The sequence below is a fragment of the Emydura macquarii genome, unplaced genomic scaffold (assembly GCF_026122565.2).
Source record: "Emydura macquarii macquarii isolate MOO-44397 ecotype Brisbane River unplaced genomic scaffold, CSIRO-AGI_Emac_v2 contig_1253, whole genome shotgun sequence".
Taxonomy (NCBI): Eukaryota; Metazoa; Chordata; order Testudines; family Chelidae; genus Emydura; species Emydura macquarii.
Window position 1 is genome coordinate 25,146,332 of NW_027131390.1, and position 13,858 is coordinate 25,160,189.

The 13,858-nt window shown below is 37.8% G+C and overlaps 1 protein-coding gene across 3 annotated transcripts in view; it reads right to left on the reverse strand.

The window, feature by feature from the left end:
- Window positions 1-1,029: 1,029 nt before the first annotated feature.
- The window catches only part of RPS6KA6 (ribosomal protein S6 kinase A6), a 74,472-nt gene continuing 61,643 nt past the window's right edge, over window positions 1,030-13,858 (reverse strand). For all 3 annotated transcript variants that reach the window (XM_067548365.1, XM_067548367.1, XM_067548366.1), the window contains 2 exons: window positions 10,678-10,818; window positions 1,030-8,361 (listed from right to left, as the gene is read on the reverse strand). In XM_067548365.1, the coding sequence (XP_067404466.1) occupies window positions 8,236-8,361; window positions 10,678-10,818 (267 nt within the window). In that variant the 3' untranslated portion in view covers window positions 1,030-8,235. The remainder of the gene's footprint in view (window positions 8,362-10,677; window positions 10,819-13,858) is intronic.

Below are 13,858 nucleotides of genomic sequence, written 5' to 3' on the forward strand. Positions count from 1 at the left end.
CTCGCCTCACTCCCACAACTCCAGCCACACCCTTTCTCTGGAGGGGAGGGTTTTTAACAAGTCCTGGGCAGGTTCTTGATTGGCTCCAGGTGTATTAACTAACAGGGAGTAACGCCTGCTCAGCTACCAGTGAAAAAGAGATTTACTGATCTGGGGGTTGATATATTGGCCTTCTAGCACTCTCCAGTAGCCATCCAGTCTGACCCTGTCACATAACATATCACTTTTGTTTATGGATGTCAGGATGACTTTTGCACACAACTCAACTGCTAGTTTTTCAAAAAGGCACATGACCCACGTCACCCCCCCCCCCCCACCACACACACACACACACCATCTCTGCCTATCTCAGAAAGGGGTGTGCAGTAGACTACATTATTTGGAAAGGGGTATGCAGCCTAAAGTTTGAAAGCCACTATACTAACTCTCCCTCTTTTTGTCCTAAAACTGCAGAGATGTTAATGGGCCACTCTACCTTGAATGGTCCCTTACAGTATGCCATGTACTTATGGTAAACAATCTGCTCCACCTTGTATTTTGCTGTGACACACTGAGTACCTTTCCCAGAGCTGAAGAAGAGCTGTGTGGGGCTGAAAAGCATGTCTCTCTCACCAACAGAAGTTGGTCCAATAAAAGATATTACCCACCCTACCTACCTTGTGTCTCTAAAATCCTAGGACCAACATGGCTACAACTACACTGCATATGCCCCGAAGCCAGTCAAGTATTTAATAATCTTATTTTATGATGTGATACATTAATTTTACACTGTCATACTCAGCATATCAACTATAATATGAATATTTTAACTGTAATTGCTATTGCAATAATGGCGCTCTCATCTATGAGCCAGGCAAATTGGTAGTTAAGTTTATTTTAAACTTAAATTGAAGTCAGAGACATGGATTGCAATTTGAGCTTTTAGACCCTCATCTAGCAAGCTATGCTTTGCATATTTAACTTTCAGCACTTGAGTAGGCCCCACTAGTTTCTACGGGGCTCCTCACATGCCTAAAGTTATGTCCACGATTGTTTACAGAATTGAGGCCTCTGCGAGAAAGTCCTGTGGAGTATAAAAAGGATTCCTTGAACAAGAAAACCCACAATAGAAACCACCAAAATCATGTGAAGTGGTGGATCTTCCCACTGTAAGTTCACACTTCACCCATTTCTGTTGTGTAGGTATGTTTTTTGAAGTGTTTAATATACACATATTAAAACACTATGCTGTGATTAGAGATATACAACTGGCTTTTGATTTATGCTTGAAATATATAGCAAGATTCAATAAACAGTGCAGTTCACAATACATGTTATTTTATGAAAGTTGGCTTACTGCTTTTTAAAAAAAATTATGAGCTTGGAAAGTTTCTGAACCACACATGATCACATTTGGTCAGTTATAAAGTATTATAAAAATGTGCACTTTTTTCCCCTAGTAACCAAGGAACTGCTAACTATTTAAAACTATCCCTTTATAATTATTATTCACAACATTTTTAACAAAAATAAATACAATTTCTAAGCAGTCTTTGGCATGTTATAATTCAAGGTGATAGTAATATTTAGCAGCATAGTGTAAAAGAAAAAATACATACTGTATAATGCACTACTGGATTCAGCCTTACAAGGAGAAGAATGTAGTACAATGCAAACTTTAATGTCAATATATACAGAGCTTTAAAGAAAACATCTTTTAAAAAATGAAATAAATACAATATGATACAAAATCCACAATATGTTTAGAGAAGGAAATGATAGTTACAATATCTGACAATGGGGACCTTTTGTATAACTCATCTTTGAAGTACCTCAGATAGCATATTATTGAATTGCACACTTTTTGTTTTAACTTTAATGCCCTTTCATATATTGAGATTTCTGCCCATTCACATGCCAAAACTGTTTTAGCTATAATCAGAGTATCAGTGCAAGAATGCCAAAGTGCTTGGGAAATTATGACAATACAATAGTTAGCAAATGTTCATAAGCCTAACGCAACATACATACTACAGTGACACTTTGCCCTGCAAAGGAGATATTTTGCTATTTTTTTCAGTACCCTAGCAAAACACAGAATTAATTACTGCTGATTACTCTAAATGGAGTTGGAATTATTTCTGAAACATACTTATCAATAAGGGGACTTTCCAGTTAGAGTGTAAAGATCCTCTACATACAGCTTTCAAAACTGATCTTTTCAGGAAAATTTGTTTATAGAAAAAAACTAAGAAATAAGGATTTGTAATAGAAAAGGGTTTTTGTGTTTAAAAGACTAGTCACTCTATGACTCAGCTTTAACTACACAGTTGCTTTTTCTCCATTTAATTTCCATATTTATATTCACAAAGAAATATGCAAGTTTAACAACAGCCAGGAAAACAGTACAGCTTGGGAGCAATAATTCTTAAAAAGATACACCGGAAATAAGGACAGCTGGCATTCAGAACGCACTTAATTGAATAGTTGCGGATACAGAAGGATGGTATATAACCAAGTACAGCGTTTGTCATCTATACATACACACACTTGATGGCCTGTATGAATGCTTTAATAAGTGATTGTGAATCAAGTGTTTTGTCAAATCTATTGCTCCTGTGGTATTATATAACTAAAGGATTACCCTCCCTCTGCAAACTTTAGCACTATAACTGAATCAAACAGGAGGTTAAACACACTGAAAATTAAGTTTAAAAAAAAATTAACACACATGCATGCTTTCAGTTTTTGGCTAGGACTAAAAACATGTTATAGTAGTACACAAAACTCTGTTTGCATGGCAATTTTAGCTTCATTCTGTTGACTAAGTCTAGATAATCACCACACTTTTGGACAATTTATACAACTGAATCTCAATCTTTTGCAGGCTCCCCCAACTTCTAATTGTAACATCTGGGGAAAAAAATTAAGTTCTTTGATGTTATAACAACCTGTTACAATGCACTGATGAACAACTATGTCTACAATGAATTATGTTTCTACTGTTTGTTAAAGTAAATCTTAAATTTGTCTAGAAATACAGTTTTAGTTATTGGATGTTTCAATTAATTTATTTTTTCAACTTTTGAAATATACACTGAGTGTGTAAGTTTGTTTTAATTCATTTTTTCAAAGTTAAAGAGAAAAGGATAAATAATTCAGCTCCATAACTGGAAGTTTAAAGATAACAGCTGACTTGGGTGGGATTTGCCTTCATTTTCATATCCAGGAGATGTTTGGGATGCGTTCTCTGGAAGTACTCACTAAGCAGAACATCTACACTATACAGCAGTCCAACCAGCAATCGGACAGCCTTTGTACAACCACATATCACAAGTTTTTAGTGTGGCTCTTTTGAGCATATGGTAAACACATAAAATGCTAAAACCTGTATTCAATAACAGACCGCAAAAGCTAGAAAACGTTGGCTTAAGGCAATCTGCCCAGGCCTAAACTCCCTAGACACTTTTGATTCTGCAACACCTGCTATTGGTGCCACCGCATAACTTTTGAGTAATGGGGCCAGGAACACATTGCAGATCTTTACATTTTACCAGAAAACAGTACTTCAAAGAAACTATCTCATGGTACACAGAGTATGACACCTCTTACTACAGATCTGCTCCAGGTCAAACTGAAGTCAACAGGAGTATTCCACTTATTTCAGTGGAAGCTGGATCAAGTTCTGTGTGAACATTTGAAAACAAAGGCTTTGATTACAATTATACTACTGAGACTATGACTGTTGGCAGGCTTCTTGCTGGGGAATGATATTTGAGACACTAGTCTGTGTTGGATCATATTACATAGGATGGTAATTAGCACTACAGAAATCCCTATACATAAAGTAGTTCTCCATTCTGTTTTTATAAAGGACATGAAGTAAAAAATTCACTACATTATTGTAGCTTATTTTTAAGCCAGTACACACAATAAAATGCTAACCAGTTTACAGTGTTTGACTGTGTGGTAGCTATATGTATATGACACAAATTATCCTTTTCAATAGCCCCTACCAACACACTCAAATAATTGTAATTATCTTCATTTTCAAACAATTCACAGATTACTCATGATGAGTTCATGTTGCTTGCCTTTTACATTCTATACTACTGGGTTCTGCAAAACTGGCATTTTCCTTTAAAATGAGAAAAATCAGCTCAAGCCTCAAAAGAGCATTAACGAAGGTAGTGTCATTAAACTTTGCAGTAGGGTATTCTGAAAATATGAAGGTGAAACTTTATCCTGGATTCCAGCAATACCCACAAATATTAAAAGACTGACATGATGAAATTTAAGTATTTAGACAGGATTTTGCTTGCACTAGTTACAATAACTGTGCCTTCTTCCCAAAATAAGAAGTGGAAGTAGACATGTCATGTATGCCTGATGTTTGTGTCAAATATAACAAAGGTGTTGTCTACACAGTTTGTCTCTGTGAAATGGTTACCCCTGTAATGGTGCAGCCAAGGAAACCTTATTTTTTACTTGTAGTAGAGCTTAGTGATGTTTTTATCTAAACTGCAGGCTTGATTTAGAAAGTATTCTAAATTTTGTGTTCACCAATCAGCATGTCTTTGTACTTTTTCCTCTTTACACTGCTATCCTTCACATCAGGAAGATACCATTATGTGCTAAGTACCTTGGTCTGCTTATTACTGATTTTGTGCCCGATACTTATAAGGTGCTTATTGCATGGTGGTTCTGATCACGTTAAGTGAAAATACCAATGCAAACACTGCTAAATCAGTCATGAATAAAGCCAAAGAAGAACAGCTGCCACTTTACCAGGGGTAAAAATTGAAGACAAATAAGCTTTAAGATGTTTTCTTTCCCCTATTTTTAATACTAACATGAAAATCTGCATTACATTGAATTTTTGTATTTAAATATGTTTTTTGCTCTTTGTTCCCCATCCAGAGACTGATTTTTTGTGATCTCAATTTTGATGGAAATAATTTTTATTACTACAAATGAAATTACAGTATTAGGTGGGAAATATGCAGAGGTATACACTTATTTGCACGCAAAAATCTCTAGTAATGAAAAAAGTATAGAACACATACAATGTAGAATTATTTCTAAGTAGTATGTTTCCCATGTGGCAGCTGTGTTCTTTGATATTTTTCAAGCACTTCAAACAGGCATCTCAAATTAGGTACAGATGGGCCCTAATGTTTCCAACACCTATTACACCCAAGAAATTGAGTAGTATGCATGACTTCCATGATACACTAGTGTACACATGTTCTTCGTATTCATTAAATCCCATATCTAAAAGCATCCCAACCTAAAATACTTAATTGTTCAGTCAGACAATTCCTACCTCCTGCATAGTAATAGAAAGAAACTAGCAGACTATGTACAGTACTGCCAATGACATCAATTACTACCCATGTATAAACAAAATAAGCAGTGAGTCTCCTCCATATTTTAGGATGAGTTACCGTCACTTTTGTTATTCCAGAACCCCCCTAAAAGGCTTCACCATTGTATTATCTCAGTATGCAAAGTCTCCCCTGTTATCTCTGCACTACCATTTTATGATTTGCTATAAAAATGTTATGGGATCAGAAATTCAACGATAGCAGACAAGACAGGACAACAACTGATTTTTGGTCAATGATTTTAAAAATGTTCAAATTTAGCTGTAGATCACTAGTATACTTTCCTAATATTTAAAATGTTTATCACCCTACTACATTAGAACAATTATATAGTAGAGTTGAAAGCTTCATGAAATGCTTTACTTGATCATCTCCCCTGAGAATTGCACTGGTTTCTAATTCTCTCCTCTGTGCAATTCAAAAAGTGTTGATTTTGATTTAGAAAATGCTAAAAATGATTTGGGACCTGGCAGTGCTACAGACTGACTCAGTCTTTGTGATATACCAAAATAGTTCAGGTCAGCTGAGGCACTTAGTTAAATGTCCCTAGGTTAAAAATGAGAGGGAGCTGGAAGCAGGATATTTTCTGTGAGGTTCACAACTGTGGAACCTACTCGCCCTCTTCGGTCAAAATCGCATACCTATTGACTTTAAGGGCACACTGCAAGGCTTACTTATTTTTCCAGGCTTCACCTGTGGTTAGCCAAGAAGAGGGTTTTTAACAGGGCTACGAGCCTTTGCATTAATCTTTTGTAGTATTTTTACATGTGCCAAGGGACGCAGATAGGAGTACTTATATACATTTAAATAAATAAAACCAATAAAAAACCAATGAAGTGTCAGTTTACCTAACAATCCAGGATAAGCTAACATTGGATACACTGCTCTTCAATAGAAAAGATCTCTAAAGGAACAGCAATCTAGTCCACGTACAGAGGGATAGCCATGTATTGAGGGACAGCCTTTGATACAGTGGATAGAACAGCTTTATGGAAGTTGTTACGCCACTATAGAATCCCTCAGAAATATGTGATCACCACACAGAGCTTCTATGACAATATGACATACCAAGTAATACATAACAGCGAACTAAGCCATTTAAGGTTACTACCAGCAGCAGACAAGGAGTCTTATGTCACCCATGATCTTTTTACTGATGGTGCATTGGGTAATGAGAAAGACCACAGAACAATCAAGCGGCATACAATGGACTTTCACACAAAAGTTAGAAGATCTTGACTTTGCAGGTGACATCAACTTGCTATTCCATACCCAGAGACATGCAAGCCGAAACAAATGATTTTCGGGCTATGCACAATTAGTAGGGTTGAAAATCAACACACAACAAGAAACACCAACACCACTTTCTGGGCCTGACAGCATAGGTCCAATATTTCACATATCAAGAACAACAGGTGGAACAGACAGACATTAAAGCCAGAATAGCAAAAACCAGACATGTCTTCAGAACTCTAAAGCTCATCTGAAGAAACAGAAATCTTGCCCTCCAAACAAAATTTTGAATATTTAACAACATTGTAAAGTCAATCTTACTAGATGGCACTGAAACTTGGGCACTTAAGACCTTGCTATCTAAACTCCAAGTTTTCATAAACAGCTGCCTTAAACAAATCCTCAATATCAGATGGCCAGGGCAGGGGGGGAAAAAACAGACTCTAGAGGATGATGAAACAAACTGACAGGTCACCTTGAAGTTATGGAACAAAATGAAGATGGCTTGAACATACACAGAGGAAAGCCCTGAACAACATAACAAGATAGGAGTTGGACTGGAACCTCCAGGGCAAGAGGCAACGAGGTAGACCAAGGATAACATAGAAACACATGATAGAAAACTATCAAAATGATATGGAAAAAGCCAAGACTGTCAAAGATGGAAGGCAGAGGTGAAGTCCCTATACTCCACATGGAATAGAAGCATAATTTAGTCAAGTCACAGAGGGATAGGCAAGATAACTAAAAGCAGACGGACTATTTGGATATGTCACATGTCCTATCTAATGTAGTACCAATACTATTCACGCTCTCACTCTTGAAGACAAAAATATGATCATTTTCATAGCTCAGTTAGATCTTTTACGTTGAAAACAGGGCTGTTTTTCCAAGCTTATAACTACATACAGAAATATATATTGACATTAGAGACACCCATTCCCTAAACAAGGTCACTTGTTATCCACTTGTTTGGTCCATAAGTGATCATTTTAATTTTATGGACAAAGTGCAATGTCTCAGATACAAACCATTTTTTAATATTTGTACACAAACCTTTTCAATTCTTGGCACCAGACAAGTGTAAATCTCCCATATTAGCACTAATGCATTTTGCACTGGCACAGTAAGTTGGTCAGACTTGTCTTCTAGTATCAATGAGTTAAATGAATGGAATCTATTGGTAAGTGCCCAATTACTATGTAATTTAAGTAAGAACTTTTGGATTTTTTACAAATGGGTCTGATGGTAAAAATACTGACACTGACATTTTTTTTTACGTACAATCTGGTTATTGGTAATGGTCCCCTAAACCACTTCTTTATGAACCCAGCAAAACTATACTGTATGTAAATAATATTTGCAACAAATCTCTGAAAGGACAGTGTACAGAAATTCCTTATGATCTTTGTGACGTACCCTGATGTTTAACTTAAATAAACATGACCACCACCTGGTGACACAGTGTGAATCCCCCTGAACCTGTGGATTTTTTTTCTTTTAAAAAAAGAATTTTACAGAATTCAAGTAGTGTAGCAGGAAACCATATATGCCTTTCGATCACAGGTCAGGCAGAAATGGAGCCACTTATTGGATTTTTCCTTTGCTCCAGTTTGGCTAAGGTGCCCCAGTGGATCTATAAGTCTGTTGAAGTTAGCTTTTTCATGCTCCGTCGTTGAGCTAAACTTGAAGCTGCCACAGGCTCTAAAACTGGCTGAAATGTCTTGTGATTCAGTGCAGAATATGTGGCAGCCATGGCGCCCTAGAGAACAATGAAATACACAAAGATTGTAAAAGTTACCTGGGAATGAAAACATTGAATGTTAAATATTAATTCTTTATGAACCCTGGAAAAGCCACAGAGAGAACTTGTGTTTGGGCAAAATTACTTTTGTAAAGGCTTGTGTTGATAAAGGGATAATTAATATTTATGCCTGAATCCTCAAGGCTACTGAGCATGGATTCTTCACAGACCTTTTCCCAGTAACATTTATTTCACTTTCCGTTAAATTTCCTCCATGTATATGAAGTATAGTGGCTAATTTAACACTGAACTGGATGGGCAGAGTCCTACAAATTAGTGTTAACGCTACTTATTAAGATAGGCCTCAGAAAGGAGGACTGGGAAGCGGTACTGCAATACAAATGCAACACTCCTGTACCTGGCCATTACAGGTGGATCCTTGCTCCTGAACCTGGGTCTCCTGCCTGCAATCTACATACCACAAAAACAATGGCTTGCTGACTAGACCTAAAGGGACAAAAATTCTCTGCTGCTTAAGCTGGCATAACTCCTCTGAAACAGATAGAACTGCACTAATATCTATCAGTCAAGAATTTAGCTTACAGTCTTCGTTTTTGCACTTTCAAGAGGACATGCTTCTGTGTATAACAGCATGTTACACTTAAATAAGCTCGGTAAACAGTGCAAAGAGGTTACACAATTCTGCTCTCATTTTCTGTATTTTATTTTGTATTTGTTACCAGGAGACATTTGAACATCTGCAACAACAGCTATTGTTTTGTTTAAGTACACCCCATAAGAAAGCACAATGGAAGAACATATTAAACGTAGGATATAAAGCAGTAATTTTCTACACAGGAATTATTAGGATACGTCTACATTTCTAGCTTGAGGTGTAAATTCCAGCTCGAGGAGACATACCTGCACAAGCTCTGATCAAGCTAGCATGCTAAAAATAGCAATGCAGCTGTCACAGCATGAACATCAGGAGCGGCTAGCCAGCTTGAAATGATCCTGTCCGAGATGCTAAGTACATATTCAGGGTGGCTAGCCCTGCTTCACACTTGCATTGCCACTACTACACTACTATTTTTAGCATGGTAGCTTGATCAGAACTAGTGCAGGTATGTCTCCTCAAGCTGGAAGTGTGAATTCCAGCTTGAAGTACAGACATCCCCTTACAGATGTGCCAAAGCCTCCAGAAAATTCTCCGTCTGGGTACTCGTATCACCTCTACTACTCTAATATTTAAAAATAGAAAGAACAGTAACAATCTCTCCTCTCAGCCTCTAAGAAAAAAAGCTCACTTATAGTTTGTCAATATTTTGTTTGCAAGTTATTGATGAGTGAATGGGTGCATTGTGTGAAGACATATGGAATGCTGAGTCTAAGAACGGAATTCAGCATTTAGGTCTGAAAATGCCTGGTTACATAGTCTAGGTCCAGCTCCTGAGACAGTTCTATCTTTTGCACTCATGAACCACCTTCAACAGTTTCATTGTTCTACATAGTAAAAGTGGGAGCTCATAGTTGCAGAAAATGGATGCAGAGGTGGATTCTCAGGTAGCTAGAGCCAATCCCCTAGAAGGCTTTGAATACAAGAACAGAGATTTTAAACTCTGTATTCAATCAAGAGCCAATGGACGACTGAGTAAAGTGTTGATAGTAACCCAAGTTGCTAAGTGGCAGGGCTTCTTTGTTTGGTACTACTAGAGTTTTTGGTGGCATGGATATCCTGGCATCCAACATAACTGAGGCACCAAAAGGATCCAGAGACCATGAACCAAGGTACGGGCACACAGTGGAGGATGACACAAAAGATGCCCAGGATCTGAGGGGAATTTCAAAGAGAGTAGATACTCCCCTTCTCACCCTACATATTCCCTCCTGACCTACAAAGTCCTGATCCCATAGAATTGGGGTAGAAGGGCTTCTCTGGGCAGTGGAGCAGGCCTGGAAACAACTGCCCTTCTCTTTATGTCCTCTGTCAACCCCTCCATAGGGATCTTCTCCACTGGTATTACTGGGGAAGAAGGGAGCAAGTATCAGCCCCTCTGGCATGAGAGCAACTATGGAAAGGACAACTTCAAGTGAAGCAATACAGTAAAAGCAGATTCATCCCTTTGCAACAACGTCCTTATTCCCATGCTAACATCCCCTATAATAAAAAAAAATTGAAAAATCCCAAAAGCCATGTCTGCAATTTAGGACAGGAAGTGAAAAGCAATCCTATATCCAGCTGAAACTGGAATGGGAATTTGGGCAAAAGATAATTAGAGCTGGAAAATAACTGCTTTTCTCTCAAGTGTTGAGATGGATGACTTTTTGTTTTACCTTAACTAGATGTGGTGCATCTTGTCTGTTTAGTTGATAATGAGGCAACTGGTCTCTGCAGGCTATCCACGAGTGTTTTAATACTTGCTCTGCTGTATACCGCTGATGTGGATCTACATGAAGCATATGGGATAGCAAGTCCTAAATTAAAATGATAAAGAACACAACAGTTGTTACATCCAAATATGAAGTGCCAGAAAGTTAGTGTTAATTACAAACAACATTAAAAAAACATTTAATTCATCTGGAAGAGCCTAACAAGGAAATCAACAGTGGAAGTGGGGCATACTGTGTCTTGACACTGCTAAGGTCTGAATATAATGTGTGGCTCTATGTAGGTACTATGAGGTCTGTTAGCAGAGTGAGCGTTTATTCTAAATAAAGCCTTACTATAATTTTTGTGATTTTTCCTATTTAGGTTTGCTTATGAATCAAGTAATCTTTAAAAACAAGGGCAGAAATAGTAAGCACTAACCCAGAACAAACAAATAAGCAATCTATTTGTCTTGTATGCATTTTTTCTAATGGCAGATACTCCCTCACTCCCACCAAATAATTAATGTCTGTGGACTAGCAGCTGCAAAATCTAAAACTCATATATAGTCATATGCTGCTGAAGTATTTCCACTTCAAGGTACAAACTTGAAGGGTAAAACGGATGAGAAACGTACATTTAGTTTTGCCCTGTTGGGAGTATTAGGAAAGAGCTATTATAAGTTAATATGCAATTGCAAGATTGGTCAAAAGAAGGTGGGAGAGGGAACAGATGAATTAAGACATTAAGAGATGGAAAGATTACTGTGCAGTAGGATTAAGGACAATGAGGCATTTCAAAAAATATATATATATTAACAGCAAAAGAAATCCTAGCAATAGTATTGGTCCATTACTAACAGAGATGGGGAAATTGTCAATAATGAAACAAAAAGAAGTGTTCAATAAGTATTTATGTGTTTTTTGGAAAGAAGCTAGGTGATGCAGTCATCTCAGTGATGAAATATTTTTCTTTTCCAACACTAACTAGGATGAATGTTAAACAGCTATTATCGTTCAACATTTTTAAATATAATTTGCGCCTGAGTATTAAAAGAACTAGCCAAGGATCTCTCTTAACCACTGACGTTGATTTTTAACAACTCCTGAATTACTAGAAATGTTCCAGATGGATGGAAAAAGGCTAATGTTGTGCCAAAACTTAAAAAGGGTAAACTGAGTGACTTGGATAATAGGCTGTGACAGGGGCTACCGGAGGGTGGTAGAAGGGCGCTATATTAGCCTTAGAATGAACAAGGCCCTGTTCCCCTAGCAGCAGCCCGGGGCTTCCTCCAGGCTGATTAGGGCCAGCGGAGGCCAGAGTCAGCTGAGGCCCATTAAGCACTGCCTGGGAGCAGATATAAGCTCCCTGCCAGCGAGGCAGGGTCTCTTGGAGTTTGGAGGTCTGGAGTAGGAGGACTGTGAGTGGTAGGAGCCAGAGGAAAGCAACGGGCTTGCCTGTTGGAGTGGCTACTCAGCCCCAACGAAGACCAGGGTAGGGAAGCAGCCCAGAGAGAAGACTTTACACTGTGCCTTATAGCAGCAGCCAGCCACTGCTGTCAACCAGGGTCTCTGGGCTGGTGTCCGAAGAAGAGGGTGGGCTTGGACACCCCCTACCCCCAACCTCAGAACCTAAGGTCCCGGGGGCACTGCTTGGCCTAAGGGGAGACGGGGCAGAAGTGAGACGGCTGCCATCTTAAGACTGGTGGGAGCCCCGGGCGGCCATTTTGTGCCCACCACGCTGAAAAAGCGCTTGGCCCACAGGAGCACGAAGGCCACCCTACCACAAGGCCAACATTGATCCTGGCAAAATCAAGGAATGGCTGATACTGGAAGCAGTCAGTATAGAATTACAAGATGCTAAATTAGTGCCAGTCAACAATATTTTATGGAAAATAGGTACTGTCAAACAAATTAGATATTTTTATTAAATTACAAGGTGGGTTAATAAAGGTAACCGTGTTGACATAATATACTTAGACTTGTGTAATGCATTTGACTTAGTACATATGACTGGAGGCTGAAGCTAAAAGTCAGATTACAAATAAGTTTTATTTTAAGTGAGGCTACACCTAAGTGAGGATAACTAACTAATGGAACAGTCAGTCTAGATTTAACATCTTTTTAAAATATGAAGCCAATAGCTTTTGGCACATGTAGGAATTATGGGTGAAATGCTATCACCTGTGTTAAGAAGGAGGTAAGATCAGATGATCGATAATGGACCCTTTCTAGCTTTAAAGGGTATTAACCTACTAATTGGTCAGGTTAAAATTCATAACTATTATATTAGCATTATTTTAGATTATTAGAACTGGATGATTTATATAATCTACTTTTTACCATTGATACTGTATGATTATTTTTGCAATTCACATAGCTAAGGCATGAAAAAAAATAGATTAGTTCCTCCTGTTGATTTTCTCCCACTAGCACAATGCAACACAGGAGATGCAAATACTGCAGTGGATGTTTACTCCCAAACCAAGAAATTGGCAGTGTGTAAGCACAGCAAAAGGCAACTTCACATATTGAAATATTCAGAAAAAATAGATGGCAGTCAACTATTTTTTCTTTATTTTGTTGGTTTGAGTCAGATCCTTTAGAGTTTGTGTTTTGCTTTGCTTTTGTTGCACTGAATATCACAATATTAATTGGAGTAGATTGTCCTAGCTTTTCTCCACTATCGTGTCAGTATACTTCATTGAAATTTAAAGTTTTCCACTTGGTGTAGTTACAAATTTTCTTCAACTTTTAATGCTTCTATTTTCATTTTCTACTTAAAATTCAGCAGCCAAGCAAGTCCTAAATAAACATTTGATTTAAATGTGATTTGCCATACAAAAATTGTGTTACTTTTAATACGCCTTTAAGGAAATACAAGAAACAGTTTTATTTTTCTGGAAGTATATTCCTCTTAGTTTTTCCTTTGGGTATTATCAGATGCAGTCTTCCCAACTTTTTGCTGGAAAAAAATAAGTCTTCAAAGAATCTGAATAGTGACATTTGCAAGTCTGAGATTGAAACCTGAGCTGCCATCAACTGTCAGGCTTGTGGATGGTTAATTTTAGGGAGCTATTTTAAAATCACTCAGATTTTTGTGCTGAATGTCCTTGTTAGACAGGCTACAGGGAAATCCAAAGACATT